Source organism: Athene noctua, chromosome 1 (genome assembly GCF_965140245.1).
Source record: "Athene noctua chromosome 1, bAthNoc1.hap1.1, whole genome shotgun sequence".
Classification (NCBI taxonomy): domain Eukaryota; kingdom Metazoa; phylum Chordata; class Aves; order Strigiformes; family Strigidae; genus Athene; species Athene noctua.
The window spans coordinates 260,898,953-260,915,181 of NC_134037.1; the positions used below are offsets into that span (position 1 = coordinate 260,898,953).

Here is a 16,229-nt window from a genome sequence, read left to right on the forward strand (position 1 = left end):
AACCATTTTAAATGCATTAGCTCATTTGTGTTTCAAACATTTAGAAACAGAGGATTAATTCCTCCTTTTCTCTTTCTTAAACTCCAATGCTTTACCACTGTTGAACTTGTCTCTAGTCCCAAAGTTTGAACAAATTATAATATATTGCTGCTGTATAGAAAAAAATAAATTTAACATATTATCTATATGATTTCATGCAGCCCCTACAAGGTACTATTCCTAGATAGATGAAGGTTTGCTGTAAGGAAGTGAAAAGGCATCAGCCTTGTATGCATTCACCCTCCAGGCTGGCAGTTTCTTCCAGGTATTAAAAAATTGAGCTTGTTCCACTGAAAAAAACACTTTAAACCTTGAAGCCAGCTCAGACCCCTGTGACAGTGATTGGAGATAGCACGTCCCTGGAGCAGAGCTAAGCTGGTGTGATTTGGAATTGGTTTCTGCCTGATGCCAGGCAGCTCTCAGCATAAGAGCTGCCATAAATTCCCCCATGCTCTCCACCCAACATTAAGTCACCCACAAACACTGTTTCTTGGCATGTAGTGGGACACTGTTTCTGTGTCCCAAATCAACATGGTTAAGCCCATGCTGATGGCAGTAGTGGCGCGATGGGCTCCCTGGGCACCCTACCCCTCCTCACAGAGGGGATGCAAAGGAGCATCCAGAGAGAGATCCTAAAAGATTACCCAGATCAGGGTAAGCCAGAGCCCTCTGTCTCCTCAACCATATCCCAGGGATAGGGGAGGCTCCTGGAAGCAGTGGCTGATGTTGAGCACTGTAGGAACAGCATTTCTCAGCTCTAGTAAATACAGAGGAGCATGAAGGGACGGAGCTGGAGCTGTGCTCAGGTGATGCCAACCCTGTGTGAGACCAGGGATGATGGCACTGCAGCCTAAGCCCAGGCTGCTGCAAGTACAGCCCCACAGCGGCCCCACACCACCCAATCCCACATCACCCAGGCCCAACACCACCTAACGCCATACGCGGTCCCATAGCCACCTCACCCCTCAACACCCAGGATCGCCAACCACTGCTGGCCCAACACCACCCAGCTCCACACCTGGTCCCACAGCCACCCAAGCCCGTGTAACCCAGGCCTAACCCCCACCCAACCCCCTGTCACAGAATTACAGAATCACAGAATCATTCAGGTTGGAAAAGACCCTTGGGATCATCAAGTCCAACCACCAGCCCAACTCTACAAAGTTCTCCCCTATACCATAGCCCCCAGCATCTCATCTAAAAGACCCTTAAACACATCCAGGGATGGGGACTCCACCCCTCCCTGGATAGCCTATTCCGCTGTCTGACCACTCTTTCTGGAAAACATTTTTCTCTAATGTCCAGCCTGACCCTCCCCTGTTGCAGTTTGAAGCCGTTCCCTCTTGTTCTGTCACTGATCCCCTGTGAGCAGAGCCCAGCCCCAGCCTCTCTGCAATGTCCTGTCAGGAGCTGCAGAGAGTGATGAGGGCTCCCCTCAGCCTTCTCCTCCTCACACTGAACACTCCCAGCTCCTTCCCTGGCTCCTCACAGGATTTATTCTCCAGGCCCTTCCCCAGCCTCGTTGCCCTCCTCTGCCCTCGCTCCAGCACCTCGAGATCTCTCTCGTATTGAGGTGCCCAAACCTGGACACAACCCTCCAGGTGTGGCCTCACCAGTGCAGAGCGCAGGGGGACTGTCACCTCCCTGCTTCTGCTGGTCACACTATTTCTAATACAAGCCAGGATGCTGTTGGCTTTTTTGGCCACCTGGGCACACTGCTAGCTCATGTTCAGCTGCTTGTCAATTAGAATCCCCAGATCCTTCTCTTTCACACAAGCCTGTAGGCCTGCAGGGGGTTGTTGTGGCCCAAGGGCAGGACCTGGCACTTGGCCTTGTTAAGCTCATGCCGTTAACATTGGCCCACCAATCTAGTCTATCCAAGTCTCTCTGTAGAGCCTCCCTATCTTCACAGAGATTGACACTCCTGCTTAACTTGGTGTCATCTGTGAACTTACTGATAATACACTGATAATACTGATGTCCTTATCATCAATAAAGATGTTGAACAGAAATGTTCAACACTGAGCCCTGAGGAACACCACTTGTGACTGGCCGCCAGCTGGATTTAGCTCCGTTGACCACCACTCTCTGGGACTGTCCAGCCAGCCAGTGCTTGACCCACAGAATCACAGAATCGTCTAAGTTGGAAAGGGCCTTGAAGATCATCTAGTCCAACTGTTAACCCAGCACTGACAGTTCCCAACTCCACCAGATCCCTCAGCGCTGGGTCAGCCCGACTCTTCAACCCCTCCAGGGATGGGGACTCCACCACCTCCCTGGGCAGCCCATTCCAACGCCCAACAGCCCCTTCTGCAAAGAAATGCTTCCTGACATCTAGTCTAAACTTTCCCTGGCGCAACTTGAGGCCATTCCCTCTTGTCCTATCACTTACTACTTGGTTCAAGAGGCTCATCCCCAGCTCTCTGCACCCTCCTGTCAGGGAGCTGTAGAGGGCGATGAGGTCTCCCCTCAGCCTCCTCTTCTCCAGACTGAACCCCCCAGTTCCCCCAGCCGCTCCCCAGCAGACCTGTGCTCCAGACCCTGCCCCAGCTCCGTTGCCCTTCTCTGGCCACGCTCGAGTCATTCAATGGCCTTTTTGGGGTGAGGGGCCCAATACACTCTATGTTCTTATCAAGATTATCAATAAAGAAGTTGAACTGAAACAGTCCTTAACTCATCCCCCCTCTCTGCACCCTCCTGTCAGGGAGCTGTAGAGGGCGATGAGGTCTCCCCTCAGCCTCCTCTTCTCCAGACTAAACCCCCCCAGCTCCCTCAGCCGCCCCGTTCGCTCACCCAGGCCATTAGCAGCCAGTTTTCCTACGAGAATCCTACGGGGAGCAGTACCGAAGGCCGCCCCGGCCCAACCCCGCTCCTGCTCCCACCCCAACGCCATTCCCGCCCTCGCTGCCCCCCCAGTCCCGCGCATGCGCAGTGCGTGGGCCGGGGCGGCGCATGCGCAGCGGCCGCCGCGGGCGGGGCCGCACGCTTTAAACCCGGCGGGCGGGCTGCCGCCGCCGTTATGGCGCCTGCGCGGCGGCGCTGTCGGGGCGGGCGGGCCGTGGCGGCGGGCGGCAGCGCCATGGCGGCGGGCGGCCGCGGCTGGTTTCTCGCCCTGGCGCTCGGCGTGTCTTTCCTCAAGTGCCTCCTCATCCCCGCCTAGTAAGGAGTTTCCCTGGGGCGGGCGGCACGGCCTTTCAGCCCCCCCCCCCCCCCCCCTTTCCCGCCGCGGCGGCGGTTGGCTTCCACCGCCCCTGAGGGCGGCCGGGGATGGATGGGGAAGGGGGCGCGGGCCGGCGGGGTGCCGCGGTTCCTGAGCGGGCCCCGATGTCCCGAAGGGCCTTATTTCCTTCGGGCCTTTGTGGGGAGCGGGGTGGTGCTGCCTCCTCGTCCTCTCGGCGGCGGGGAGTAGCTGTGCTTTTCCGTTTGAAGGCGCTTACAGCCCATTCCGGCTGGCTGGTGTTTGGCAAGGCCTTTAAATGTGTTGAAACATGAATACTTTTTAATTTTCAAAGGCACTGTAGCTTTTCCCCCACCCCCCCGTAAAAATCAATTTGCTGTCGAAAAAATCGGTTAGAACCTGTAATTTTGGCATTACTTGTCAGAAAAAGCCAAGCTATAAATAATTCTCGTCCTATAGTCACATGTATATGTCCTTCACAGAAAGTTCATGCAGCGGCTTTGTTACTGAGTTACTTGATCAAAGTCTTGCCCTAGAGCTGGTCGCCACAGGTAGATTAAAGAGAAAGCTGACACTGATGTCCTCTGAAATGTTTCTCCTTTAAGTGCACCTGTGTGACTCTTATTTTAAACCTTTTGCAGTTATTCCACAGATTTTGAAGTACATAGGAACTGGCTTGCCATCACTCACAACTTACCCATCTCTCAGTGGTACTATGAAGTAAGTACGTGTTTGGTGGGTTTTTTTAGCTGTGTATAAATTATAGATGTATTGAGTATGTCAGCCCGTGTGAATGCTAGAGGAGAAAGGCTTTTATTTGCAGAAAGTACGTGCCGTGGATGCTGATGCTTGGCCGCTGTAATGCAGTGGTACAAAAACATACCAGTCACAACTTGCTGGCCCTGTGTAGCAATTAGTTTAAAAATGAGAATTGTTTGGGGAAGCTGTTAGTATTTATGAAGGCAAAATGGCAAAGACAGTTAAGGCGTATGGGTTATTAGAAAAGACAGTTGAGGTACGTGTGTTGTTAGAAAGGCAGTGTAACACAGAAGCAAGTTGCACAGTGATCTTAAATTGCTGCTCTCTTTGCTCTTGTCATTAATGTCACACAGCTATCACAGTAAAGAATGAATCATTTAAATGGGTATATACGGTATGAAGTCAATCACTGTATTAAAGTTTTGAGCCTCTGCTGGTGTGCTGCTAGCATGCATCGATTTTAATCTAGGTGAAGCTCCTTTAAGTTGGTGATAGGCTCACCCTGCACAATTGGATTTTAATTTATCTCGCAGCATCTCCTTGAGTTTGGAGTAAATACTATAGTCTCTAGTACTCCTCCACATAAGCATCTGGGAACTGTGTATCCAGGAGTAAATGATTGGTGCAACAGAGAACTTTCTGACAGGCTAATCCAGTACAGTAAAACAAACTCCTGGAGATCCCAGTGCTAAAGCATAGGGTGGATTTCCGCAGCATAACATAAGCATTTGGGAACATGCATGTCAACAGGTAGACCCCATCCCAACCTGCACTGTGCCTCCTTCCTCCTCTCCTGCTTCCATAGCGAAGGAGTTAATAACTGGTTGGGGCATAATAACAGTTTGTATGGGAAGAGATCAGATAAGTATTTGATCTTGATAAGGTCTTATTAGAATTAAGACTTGCTGACTAATGAGTAAAAATAATTTTGAGGCTGTAACAACGCTGATGGTGCTGGTGATTCCTCAAATGTAGACCAATATTCACTGTGAGCTATTTTATTAAGATTTTTTTTAATATTGGCCCTATTACTGTGAGTTGATTTATAAAGAACAGACAGCTATATGGTGGTTAGGTGCAGATACATATGGCTACGTTATTGAGAAGTATTTTCTGTTAAATAGAGGCTACCAAGATAAAATATATCAGCTGCTTTGCTGTGCCAAACTGTACCTGAAGGACTGTAAACAGCATGGATCGTGTTAAACTATTTAATCTTGTCTTTAGGCAACTTCGGAATGGACCCTGGATTATCCACCATTTTTTGCTTGGTTTGAATGTGCACTTTCACATGTTGCCAAGTACTTTGACCCCAAGATGTTGGTTATTGAAAATCTAAATTACACCAGTCGTGCAACCATCCTCTTCCAAAGATTTTCGGTCATCTTTACAGATATCCTTTTCATATATGCAGTTCGTGAGTAAGTCTTAATGTTCTAATTTTAGGGACAGTGGGTAGTCTTTAATATATGAAATTTTTGTAGAGTAACAGCAAAAGCTCATTTGTAGAAATAAGCTTGTAAATGCACGGAAATATCAAAGTTGCTTTAACCTGTTCAAGGAGAAATTTGGAACATTGTGCTAAACACAAGGTAACTTTTTGTTCTTGGAGATGCTGTGCATGTGATCAGATTTGTACACGTTCAAACATTAGCTGCTGTTTCACATATTATAGGTATTGTGTTTCTGTTGCTGGGTTCATTTTGTAGGAGTTGCAGGACAGCTTCTGTGCACCCCACTGTTTCTTCCTGTTACTACTTTTATTACTTTCTTAACTTTGAGTAGAAGCATAAAGGAAACTTGTGTCAAAAAGCCAAGTATCAAATATGCAAAGTCACTCCAGTGTTTTTGGTATTCTTGATGATGAACTGATTTAACAATATTAAGATTGTATGTTTTCAGTGTGCTCTGATTCTGAATAAGTGTTTATCCTACACCTAAAGAGTAGAGGGGGAGAGATGTTTTGAGAAATATGTTGCCTCCCTTAACATTTTGGCTATAACAGTCTTCCCTCATTTTATTCTGTCTGCTCAAAATCTGGGTAGAGAGCTCTGTTGCACTGGAGCACTACCTAAGCACTTTTATTTGCTTTCTTTATTTTAAACAGGTTAGCTTTGCGTTGTGACTTTTTTTCCTTTTAGTGTTTTGACTCGGATGCATGAATGAACTGGCTTTCTTAAAATGGCTCTACTAATAGCAATTCAACACAAATCACCCATAACTTTTTAATCTGATCTAACCTTACCTTCAAAAATAATATGGACCTTATGGCTTCACACTGAGAACTAAAAATATTTTTTTAACCGACAGAAATAGCTCATAATATTGGGAGGGGAGCCAGGAAGAGATTAATGTCTGACTGAGGACCTTAAATACAACTTGGTACTTTGAATCAAGACGTAGCAATACGCTCTTCATTTAAGAGAAGTTGATAGCAAACAGGTTATGACAACTGTATGGTTGTTACTGAACCTGAGACTTAAACCTGAGACTAAGTTACTTAAGCTTTAGCATGTGGAACATACTACAGTTATTGAAATTTTAAAATCCTTTTTTTACTAAACTTTATTTATGACACTGTCTTCTCTTGATGAATTTAGCAAGAGTTCTATCATTGCCTTCCATCCTGATAAATAGTTTTCTTGGGGTTAAGTGTGCTTTTCAAGTCTTAAAAGCAACAAGGTTTTTCTTGCCTGTTTCAATTAAGATACTGTTTCTTATGCTCTTGTTCAGGTGCTGCAGATGTGTAAATGGAAAACGAGCTGCAAAGGATGTCCTGGAAAAACCAACATTTATTCTTGCTGTTCTGCTCTTGTGGAATTTTGGGTTGTTAATTGTGGATCGTATCCTTTCAAAGTGTTATGGCTGTTTTCTGTTTTGATTTGGTTTTTTTAACAAGCTGTTACAGCATGCTGTACAAAGCCATGAATATTATTATTACTATCACAGCAAGTAACATTACTGTTTGTGTTTCTGGGGTTATTCAGTAACTTCATGTTTTCATTACAATTATTATTTGGCAAAATGGAAATTGTTCAGGTTTTCGTCTGATTTGCCAGAATGGCAGGAGGACCAGTCTGGCAGCAACATGCTGTTCCTGCTGGCTGTTCCCCTTCTGCCTGCATACAGAAGTATTAGCAGAGAGCCTCTATTTTTTTTTTCTGGGTGTGGTTCTAGGTTTGTTCCATGTCAAGGAAAATCTCTGCAAGTGCTTTATGTTCAGGCTGTATTCAATTGGTTAATATTACATGAGAATTAGCAAGGGTTTCTTTTAAAGAGGATATCAAAACACCTCTGGAAGGTCCAATTAATGTGAGTCAGTCTTGACAGTGTGTATTGATCTAGCTGAGGAAAAACTAGTTTTGTCTATCCCAGTCCTGGTTTAAGCTGCCTGCTTACAGGTGGTAGGTGATAAGTGAGGGCTACTGTCTCCATCCATTAACTACTGTGAGGAAGAAACTAATATTTAAAAATTCAGTGGAGAATTAACCTTTCATTTGTTCTGGTTTATATCATACAAGTTGCACGTGACGTATGAGGTCAGATTGTTATGCTTTGTTTCATCAAGATAGTGTACTGATATTAGTAGATCTTGTCTGTGCTTACAGGTGTGGTTAAGCAGTGACTTCATGTCTGTGTGGAGTGAATTTACTTTAAGTTCCATTTTTAAATTGAATTCATTGTTTATAAGTTTGAGTCTTCCCCAGAAGACTGATAGTAATAAAGCAAGCTTGCTTTATTCCTTTCTTGACTCAAGTTCAGATATCCACTTTCAGTACAATGGCTTTCTGTTTGGGCTGATGCTTCTTTCTGTTGCCCGACTATGTCAGGTAAACTTGAGTGGCTCTTTCCTGTTTTTAACCATATGTATTTCAGGTGCATTAATTACCTTCATTTTGCTGTTTATACTGAAGGTATTGGGAGCAGCTCAAAGTTGAGGGGTGCTAAGATTGCTGTCTAATTATTTATTGAGTTTAGTGGGGAAGAGGAGAGCTTAAAACTCACCATAATTGCTTGCTGATGCTGCAGCACTGTAGTTCCCTGTGAGAAAACTAAATTCTGTGTCACACCTCGGCAATGTAGCATGCTTTCCTGCCATCTTACCTTCTTCCAAGTCACCAAGGCCTCAGAAAAGTTAACTCCGAAGCTGCAGGGAGGTGAGGCCTACCCCAGTTTTCCAAGTATCATGTGACAATGTTGTTTTCTTCTCTATACCTGTTGTGCACAATGCTACTGAGTTTGTAATTTGAATTAAATACTCGTGTTTCTTATGCTTATGATAAATGTCCTGACACCTTAGAACAACAGAGGACCATTAAGAGTTAGTACAAAGGGAGGACAAGTGAAAAAGCTTGGGTTCTGTTTTCTTTTTCCTTTAGAAACGATACTTGGAGGGTGCTCTTCTTTTTGCTGTTCTTCTGCATTTCAAACACATCTACATATATGTGGCCCCAGCATATGGCATTTATTTACTACGATCCTATTGTTTTACTACAAATAACGCAGGTAAGGTGGGGTTTTCTTGCTCAGTTTTGGGGGATTGTGTTAATTAGGGGGAAGACTCAAGACATGCAGATGCTATCAAAATAAAATGTCTGTGGGTCAAACGAAAATTGTTTGAGTGACAGAGTTGGCCAGATCTTTAAAGATCTTTGAAATTTATTTATGTAAAATTCATGTTTCTAGGGAGTTCTTTATTAAGAAAACCAAACATGAACAAACCACAGATGGTAGTTTGAAGACATAATAATTATTCTGGATATGAAACAATTAGATAGTATCAGAAGCTATTTCAAAGTCCTCCTTTGAGTTTCTCTCCTTAGCACTGAAAGACATGTTTGATATTCCTCACATTAACAGAGGTGGTGCTTCTTTTGAAAGAGAAAATACTAGAAGTCTGTATAATGGAGGAGCTGTAATGTGGAAAAAGTAAATGCAAATTAACTTGAAGAAAGCAACGGAGTGATTTTACATAAAAGGCTGGGTTTTTTTTTCTTTAGGTGCTAGCAATTCACTGTTAGTGTGGAATGCTCTGTCTCCCTCTCCACTTGCAACAGTAGCTTTTCATAATCTTTGCTTCTTGTAGACGGATCCCTGAAGTGGAGAAGTTTCAGCGTGCTTCATGTAACTCTTCTGGGGTTGATTGTCTGCCTTGTTTCTGCTCTTTCGTTGGGCCCCTTCATAGTATTGGTAATAACTGCTTTTTGTACCTGTTACTCCCCTGAACTGTTAGAAAATCGTGTTATAAAAATATGAACCATCTCTCATCAAAAGAGGCCATTTCTTTCTTCTTTTTTTGTTTTCTGTAGGGCCAGCTGCATCAAGTCATTTCACGGCTTTTTCCTTTCAAGCGAGGCCTCTGCCATGCTTACTGGGCCCCTAACTTCTGGGCTTTGTACAATGCCGTGGATAAAGCACTAACAATTTTTGGTACAGTATGCTAATCTTACTATATGGTGGCTAAATGCGGATAGAGCTCTCTAGATTTTAGTCTTCCTTCCCCATATGAAATGCAGGTAATGAATTACATTTTCAGATTGCCTTAAATCATCCGATTGTCTACATAATCCAGTGCATGATAACTTTCCTTCAGTGGATCAGAAATCAATCATTCCTCTCTGCTATCCTTTAAAAAAAAGACTTGGCCATATACTTTATTCAGCTACTTCATTTTCTTCATTAATGTTTATCAGTTTGTGTGCTTTTTATGTTTTGTTTTTAGGTTTAAAGTGTAATTTTCTTGATCCCACAAAAATTCCTAAAGCCTCAATGACAGGAGGGCTGGTTCAAGAGTTTCAGCATACTGTCCTCCCTTGTGTGACTCCACTGGCAACATTAATCTGTACTTTCATATCTATTTTGGTAAGAACAAATAATTTTTTGGAAACTTGATGTGTTTTGTTCCCCGTAGATCTTATTTGATTAGCATGCGCTTCACATGAATTTTAATTCCAGGGCAACAAATAAGTTTTCTTTAAAAACAAAAATAAAAATAAGCAATGATTAGGATAAATGTGGTATTAATATTTATCTTGATGCACAATGTTACTTTCTTCAAGTATGGCTAAAATGATGGCCTGTGTCAGCTCTGGAACAGTTAAGATATTAAAAGCAATCTTGGATCAAAACCACTCTGCATGCAGAGCTAGTAGTAACCTTCTGTGATAAGTTAGTTGAACTAGGATGTGAGTAGAGGTACTGCTGGAACTGTTTGGGTAGCTTAGGTGTTCCTAACAGAATGAGCTACAGGTAGACATAGCATTCTTCACGTGACGGAATTAAAGGTTCAGTAAGTAATTATCTGGGTTCAGAGTCTTCTTCACTCTAATGAGCAACTGGCTTTTAGCTGGAAGTATTTGTTTCAATGCCTGTATGTAGTAGCTTCAATAAAATGAGTTTATTGGGTTAGATTCAAAGGCAGTTCTTGTGACACAAATAAGAGTTAGTTGTAGTCTTTCAGTCTACGTTTTCCTTCCTGTTAGACCGATGAAGTCCTTAAGGCTCTACTCATACATCCAGATTAGGCAGTGTTCCTCCAGTGCTAGATAACACTTGTGCCACACAAGCACAGCCTGGGTGCAGTGGTGTTTATTTACATTGAAATAATCTCATTGGACAGTGGCTTGTGTTCAGGATTGCCAGACTCTTCACTGAAGTCCTGTTTTTGCCTGTTGTTTCTAGCCCTCTATTTTCTGTCTTTGGTTTAAACCTCAAGGGCCCAGAGGCTTTCTACAGTGCCTTGTTCTTTGTGCATTGAGCTCCTTCATGTTTGGCTGGCACGTGCATGAAAAAGCAATACTCCTCGCTATTCTGCCTTTAAGGTAAGTGAATTTTGTACGTAGTCGTTGGCCAGACTGAACCTGCAGCCACTTGTTGAGGAATCCTCAAGAAGGATCGCTTTTTCAGTGTATCTCAAAGTGAATGTGTTTATAGAATGCCTTAAGCTATAAAGTTTTAGTGCAGTTCAAGTAAATTAATTTTAGGCACAATAAAATGTAGCTGCCTTTGCAATAGAACGTGCTGATGCTGGTATAGCATATGTAGGAAACTGGTGTAGTGTTGAACAGTATCTTTTATGACATACTAACTGGCTTATACTTTACAACAGTTTGCATTGACAGAAGCTTTAAGTAGAGCTTTATTGGTAGTAGCCAATTTTCGTATCAGCTCTGTGGGGCACAGCAAAGCTTTGTACTAACTTACAGATGATCAGAAGAGAAGCATATGGTTCTGGGATGATTAAGCTATCAGTTTAGGAGTCTTACACACAGGCCCGTGTGCTACGTAAACACTTTGGTGTTTCTTTGAATGCTGAATTGTATTAAGATGCATGGTACACAGAAAATCTGTTTTGATTCAGATGCTTGATTGCTGTTAGAATAATGACAAACAAACCATGCTTATGAAAGAATAGGGTTCAGTTTTAAGCTGCATGTGGACCCACAGCTCTTAGAAGGTTACATTCAGTTTCCCTTTGAAGCCTCCTTTTCTTAGTGACAGCTTGGGAGCAGGCTTGATCTAACATTTCACTCATGTGACATGGTGGACAAAACCAGGCTGCTTGTTTTCCCCACTGTTATTACTGCATTTGTGCAGTACATTCATTGCACCCAAAAACTCCAAGACACATTTGTGGCGTGTCTTGTGGCTTTACCTTTTAAAGAGAGAAATTAATTGGCTTATCTGGCTTGAGACATTTGATACTGCTGTTGTACTCAAGCTTCGCAAGCATTTATAGCAGATTTAGTCCTTTTTCTCTCTGAATAGTTTAGAGATCTACTCTGGCCAGGACAAATGTAAAAATATTTTAGTCTTTTAGCTACCAGGCAGTTCAAGCCTTGATGAGTGCTGTGATTCATATTTAAAACACTAGATAGCTTATTCAGGAGCCACCTGAGGAAGGGGACCTTCTGCACTATGCTTGACAAGAACAGTATGCAGTTTCTACCTTTAATGCCTGTTCAGAGTAGAAGTGAGGCTGCAGTTCATAAGCTGCCTCACCAGTATTGCTACAAACTGTTTTCCTTGTTCAGAGGTTTAGTGATGCTTAAACTCTTGCAGTGGAAACTGTGGGAGGAAGGGAATTAACACTGAAGAAACAAAAGGAGGAAGAAAAAGTAGGGGTGACTGTGTTGGCAGCCAGCTGGCAAAGGAAAAAGATCACTTGTAGAAAACTTCAGGCCTTTCTGATATTTGTGTTTAGTGGGTGTGTGTAGTTTTCTGGGGGAGGGTTTCCTGGCTGATATTTCTCCTGCATTTTTATCTCTGAGGCCACGTGGTTTGGAAGCAGGAGACTTCATCACAGGTCCAGTGTTTGGAAGGACTGAGGTCCTGTGAAAGTCAATTTGATGTGTTCTTCAGTTCCTTGTGAATTGTGTAGTGTTTTGCTGAAATTAAGTTCCGTCACTGAAAGACAAAAGGGTAACAAATTCTTGTAATTTTTAGCTTGTTGTCTGTTCAGAGAGCGAAGGATGCTGGCATCTACTTGCTTCTGACAACCATAGGGCATTTCTCACTTTTCCCACTGTTGTTCACACCACCAGGTAAAGTGTTTTCTTTCTTTCTGTGTTTTTACTTTACTGCTTTGGGTTTTTTTCCAGAGATGATGCGCAGGTAATGGTTTTGCATTACTGCATGGAATAAGTTGAAAGTTTCAGGAGGCCATATGTCAGCCTGTTTCCATAAATACAAACTAGTTGGAGAACTAGTGAAAAGAAATATTGGTTTAAAAAGCTGTGGAAGAGCTTTAAGTGAAAATAGAAATGGGAAATTGTCATAGTCAGTGTTTGTTATCCCTCATTCTGCCACAGTTCTAGAAGCTTCCCTGTTTAACATAACCATGTGAAGCAAAAGTGATAAAGACGATTTGAAAACGTAAGCCTGGTAGGCAGTTTTCCTGCTGACTTTTCCAGCTGACTGCTGCTTCCTGCTATCAGTAATGTGCTTAAGCTAAAAAAAATCACTCAGCAGCATCAGTTCAATCAGTACATACAGGGACAGATTTGGCTTTGTGACCAAAATCTGTTCCTTTCTGCCTCCCCTTTCAATGATTCAAGGGTGTTTGCTTCACTTAAACCCTGGGCCTTCATAACTACAATGACACTATAGCACTATATTGACTGCTGGCCTTCTGGGAGAGTTCAAATCCAGACACTCACACTCTTGTGGTCTGAGGATGCTGCTTATTTGCATAGCAAAGCTGCTGCCTTGAGAAGTGAGAAACTTCCTCCCCTTCTCTATTACTTAATTTTTATTTACCACACAGCCTAGCACTAGATAGCATTGGTTTGTCACATTTATGTTTTAAGCTTCCCAGCCCAGTAATTTGTGATTTATTTTTAATAGGAAAATCTTATTTGCAGTGCTATTGCATTGTAATTATAATTGAGTTCAATATGTTTATAGATAATTGAACTAAGTGTATTGCAACTGCTTGGCATCTGCTTTAGTAAATATCTATGCTTATCTTTAGGTGCCCTAAGCTGTAAAACATTTACTTCTGTTTGGAGAAAATAATTAAGTTGGACAATGCAAATAAGATTAGTAGGATTTAAAGATACTGGCATTTATATGGCAAAAGGTTTTTGTAATTAATTTTAAAAGTATGTTATGTTCCTTTTATTTCAGAACTTCCAATTAAAATACTGCTCATGCTGCTGTTTACTGTTTATAGCTTCTCTTCCTTGAATTCTCTATTCAGGTAATTTAAAGAAACTTGTTTCCAATGCCAAGGACAAAACCATTTCTTCTGTCATGGGGAACAGTGTTGTCATAAGGGGCAAACAGCACAGAAAACTGATGCTGAAGTATCAAAGTGTTACTAGTCAAAAGATGCTGCTGCCTCTGCTCTTCTCAGGAGGCAAGGCTTAAATTAGGATTATTACAGCACATCCTTGTAACTTTTGAATTGACAGCTACCCAGTTAGTCCCAGCAGGCTTCAAATCCCCACTTGTTTGAGCAGTTAAAGCACAAAGTTGTAATGCTGTAGCCAGTGAGGATTTAATTAATATTGGAGCACTCACTACAGTGAATTATCTAGAGGTGGTTTATTTGTGCTAACAGTTAGAAATACCACTGTGGTTTTTTGCAGTGGTACTTAGTATTGCCATGCGTGGAAGGGACAGTTTATAAATAACATACATTAACAAGCTGTAATTTGTCAACAAATCTGCAAACACTTGGCTGTTGGAATATATCATTGCCCAAATCATCCTGTGTATTTTTTACAGGCTTTGGATTTCTTACCCACTTTACCAAAGATGGCGTTTATCCTTATAACCCTTGTAGTCCCCACTTTCCTATTTCCCAGACTTTTCATGGCAAAGCCAAGCTGTAATGAAGATGTTTGAAATGTTAAAAACCTGTATTCGGTACTTGAGTTACCTGCTTTTTGTAGGTGATCCTCTTTCAGCCAGGCTGCTTTTTCCCCCTTAGTATTCCACAATTCAATCATTCTGTCTCAAGAGCTCTAAGTAAAAACCTCTGTAGGAGTTTAGTTTCTGTCTAGAGATGGAGATTTTTCAAGTTTCTTGTCCCTAATTTTCAAAAAAAACCAGCTTCCTTCAAGAACAACATGAATTCCCCTGTAAACTACCTGCAGTCAAAACCCTGCCACCGATGTCCTTTTCAAGAGAGATTGGATCATAGTACATCCTACAGAGAGCTTGAGGAAATGAAGATAAATCTGAAATTTCCAGGTTTTGGACATGGAACCACTTTGGAACAAATGTGTGCATGAAGGTCTCTGTTCAGTTGTTCACAAAAATGATGTGAGGTGAAGCAGAGCAGCTGATGAGGTTTCTACTTAGATTCCAAGGCATCTTGGAACTCGGTGTAGAAGCCACATGATAAGGAAATGAGCTGTACTGTAATCACACGGGTGTTTTTCCTACTGAAACTCTTCAAATTGTTATTTAAAGCCTTATAGTGAACTAACGGGGGATATTCTTTGCACTGACCACCAGTGATAGCTGAAAAACAGTTATTTTTAGTTAACATCATGTATTTTAACACTGTCTTTTTTTAATTCCTCTGACAGGAGGGAGAGGCCTCTCCTTAACTGGCTTGAAACAATCTACCTTATCCAACTAGTGCCTTTGGAAATCTTCTGTGAAATTATATTTCCTCTGACCCCCTGGAAAAGGCACTTTCCTTTTGTCCCTCTGTTGCTGACCTCTGTATACTGTGCTCTGGGTGTCACATACGCTTGGCTGAAACTCTATGTCTCTGTCTTGACTGAGAGAATTTCAGTTAGACAAAAGGCCGAGTAAAGCTGTGGTGTTGGGACCAGTCCTGGGTTATCCCTCTGAGGGGATAATCCAGCACGGTGAGGGGTTGTCACTAGGACATACAACTCTTGATAAGACACAGCATACATGTACCATCGCCATGAGGGGAGTTTTCTTCCAACACTTGTATACTGCCCAAGAAGGATACCTCTGACCAGAAGCACTCGTCACAATAACCTGGGCTGCGGTGAGGTGCCACTTGCTGTGGATAAACTGTGAAGCTCAACCATGTTAAAGGATTTTATCAGACTCTGGTTATCTCTAGGCTTGCTTCATTAACAACTCAGAGTTGGGCCATCCCTTACAAGCGAGGTCCAGACTTCGGTCCTGAGGAAAACCTGCCTTGCTTTCCCATTACTGTTTGTGTTTGAATAAAAATTGTTGTGACAAATTACAAGGGATCGTTGCTGTGTAAGAGCATTGTAACTGTGTCCTGTAGAATAGGTAAATTAAAAACATGATATTTTTTGTTTGAGCACTTCTTGTGGTTCTTTCAGCTCATGCCAAAGCCCTGCTTTTGAGGGACACTACACAAGTAGCTGTCAACTTGTCCTGAGGTGCTTTGTCAAACTCTTGAAGACCTGAATCTCAAGCTCTAAACTAGTTGCTTAATGTGTCTGTTTCCCTTTGATCTCCTTGTTTCATAGATTCTTTGCAAAGAGGTTCTCATAGTCTTATAATACTTATTCTTGTAGACCAGATTACCAAATTGAGGTGTGTTTCTGAAAAGGATTTTTTCAATGCCATTAAATGTATCAGATAAATACAATTATCCAGCCACATTATTTGCAATTCATGTGAAATTCTGCAACCATGACAAAAGACCAAGTGTCCACAGTTCCTCTAGTAAATTGAGGAAGAGGTGTTCTGCCTCTACAGACTCACCTACCCTTGAAGGCAAGTTACCTACAGCTTGATGCAGTTATTCATACTTTTTTAAACCCTATATAACCATGTCTAAAAG

At 42.5% G+C, this 16,229-nt stretch overlaps 1 protein-coding gene across 9 annotated transcripts; it reads left to right on the forward strand.

Annotated features, from left to right (window-relative positions):
- The first annotated feature begins 3,090 nt into the window (after positions 1-3,090).
- Positions 3,091-15,714, forward strand: ALG8 (ALG8 alpha-1,3-glucosyltransferase). 9 transcript variants are annotated; one of them, XM_074932802.1, is made up of 13 exons: positions 3,091-3,198; positions 3,859-3,937; positions 5,204-5,397; positions 6,710-6,819; positions 7,739-7,806; positions 8,356-8,482; positions 9,063-9,166; positions 9,286-9,406; positions 9,699-9,838; positions 10,658-10,797; positions 12,422-12,519; positions 13,604-13,676; positions 15,016-15,714. In XM_074932802.1, the coding sequence occupies exons 1-13, from the start codon at positions 3,119-3,121 to the stop codon at positions 15,245-15,247; spliced, it is 1,566 nt and encodes a 521-aa protein (XP_074788903.1). In that variant the 5' UTR covers positions 3,091-3,118; the 3' UTR covers positions 15,248-15,714. The 9 variants fall into 9 exon arrangements, with proteins under 9 accessions (XP_074788903.1, XP_074788919.1, XP_074788910.1 ...); XM_074932818.1 differs by having other exon boundaries at positions 9,740-9,838; positions 10,692-10,797; XM_074932809.1 differs by having other exon boundaries at positions 9,292-9,406.
- The last annotated feature ends 515 nt before the right edge of the window (positions 15,715-16,229 follow it).

Coding starts and splice junctions, on each gene's coding strand:
- ALG8 (XM_074932802.1), top strand. CDS start 3,119: ATGGCGGCGGGCGGCCGCGGCTGGTTTCTCGCCCTGGCGCTCGGCGTG. Junction 9,407..9,698: donor TAAAGCACTAACAATTTTTG/GTACAGTATGCT, acceptor TTTTGTTTTTAG/GTTTAAAGTGTAATTTTCTT. Junction 13,677..15,015: donor TCCTTGAATTCTCTATTCAG/GTAATTTAAAGA, acceptor TTCCTCTGACAG/GAGGGAGAGGCCTCTCCTTA.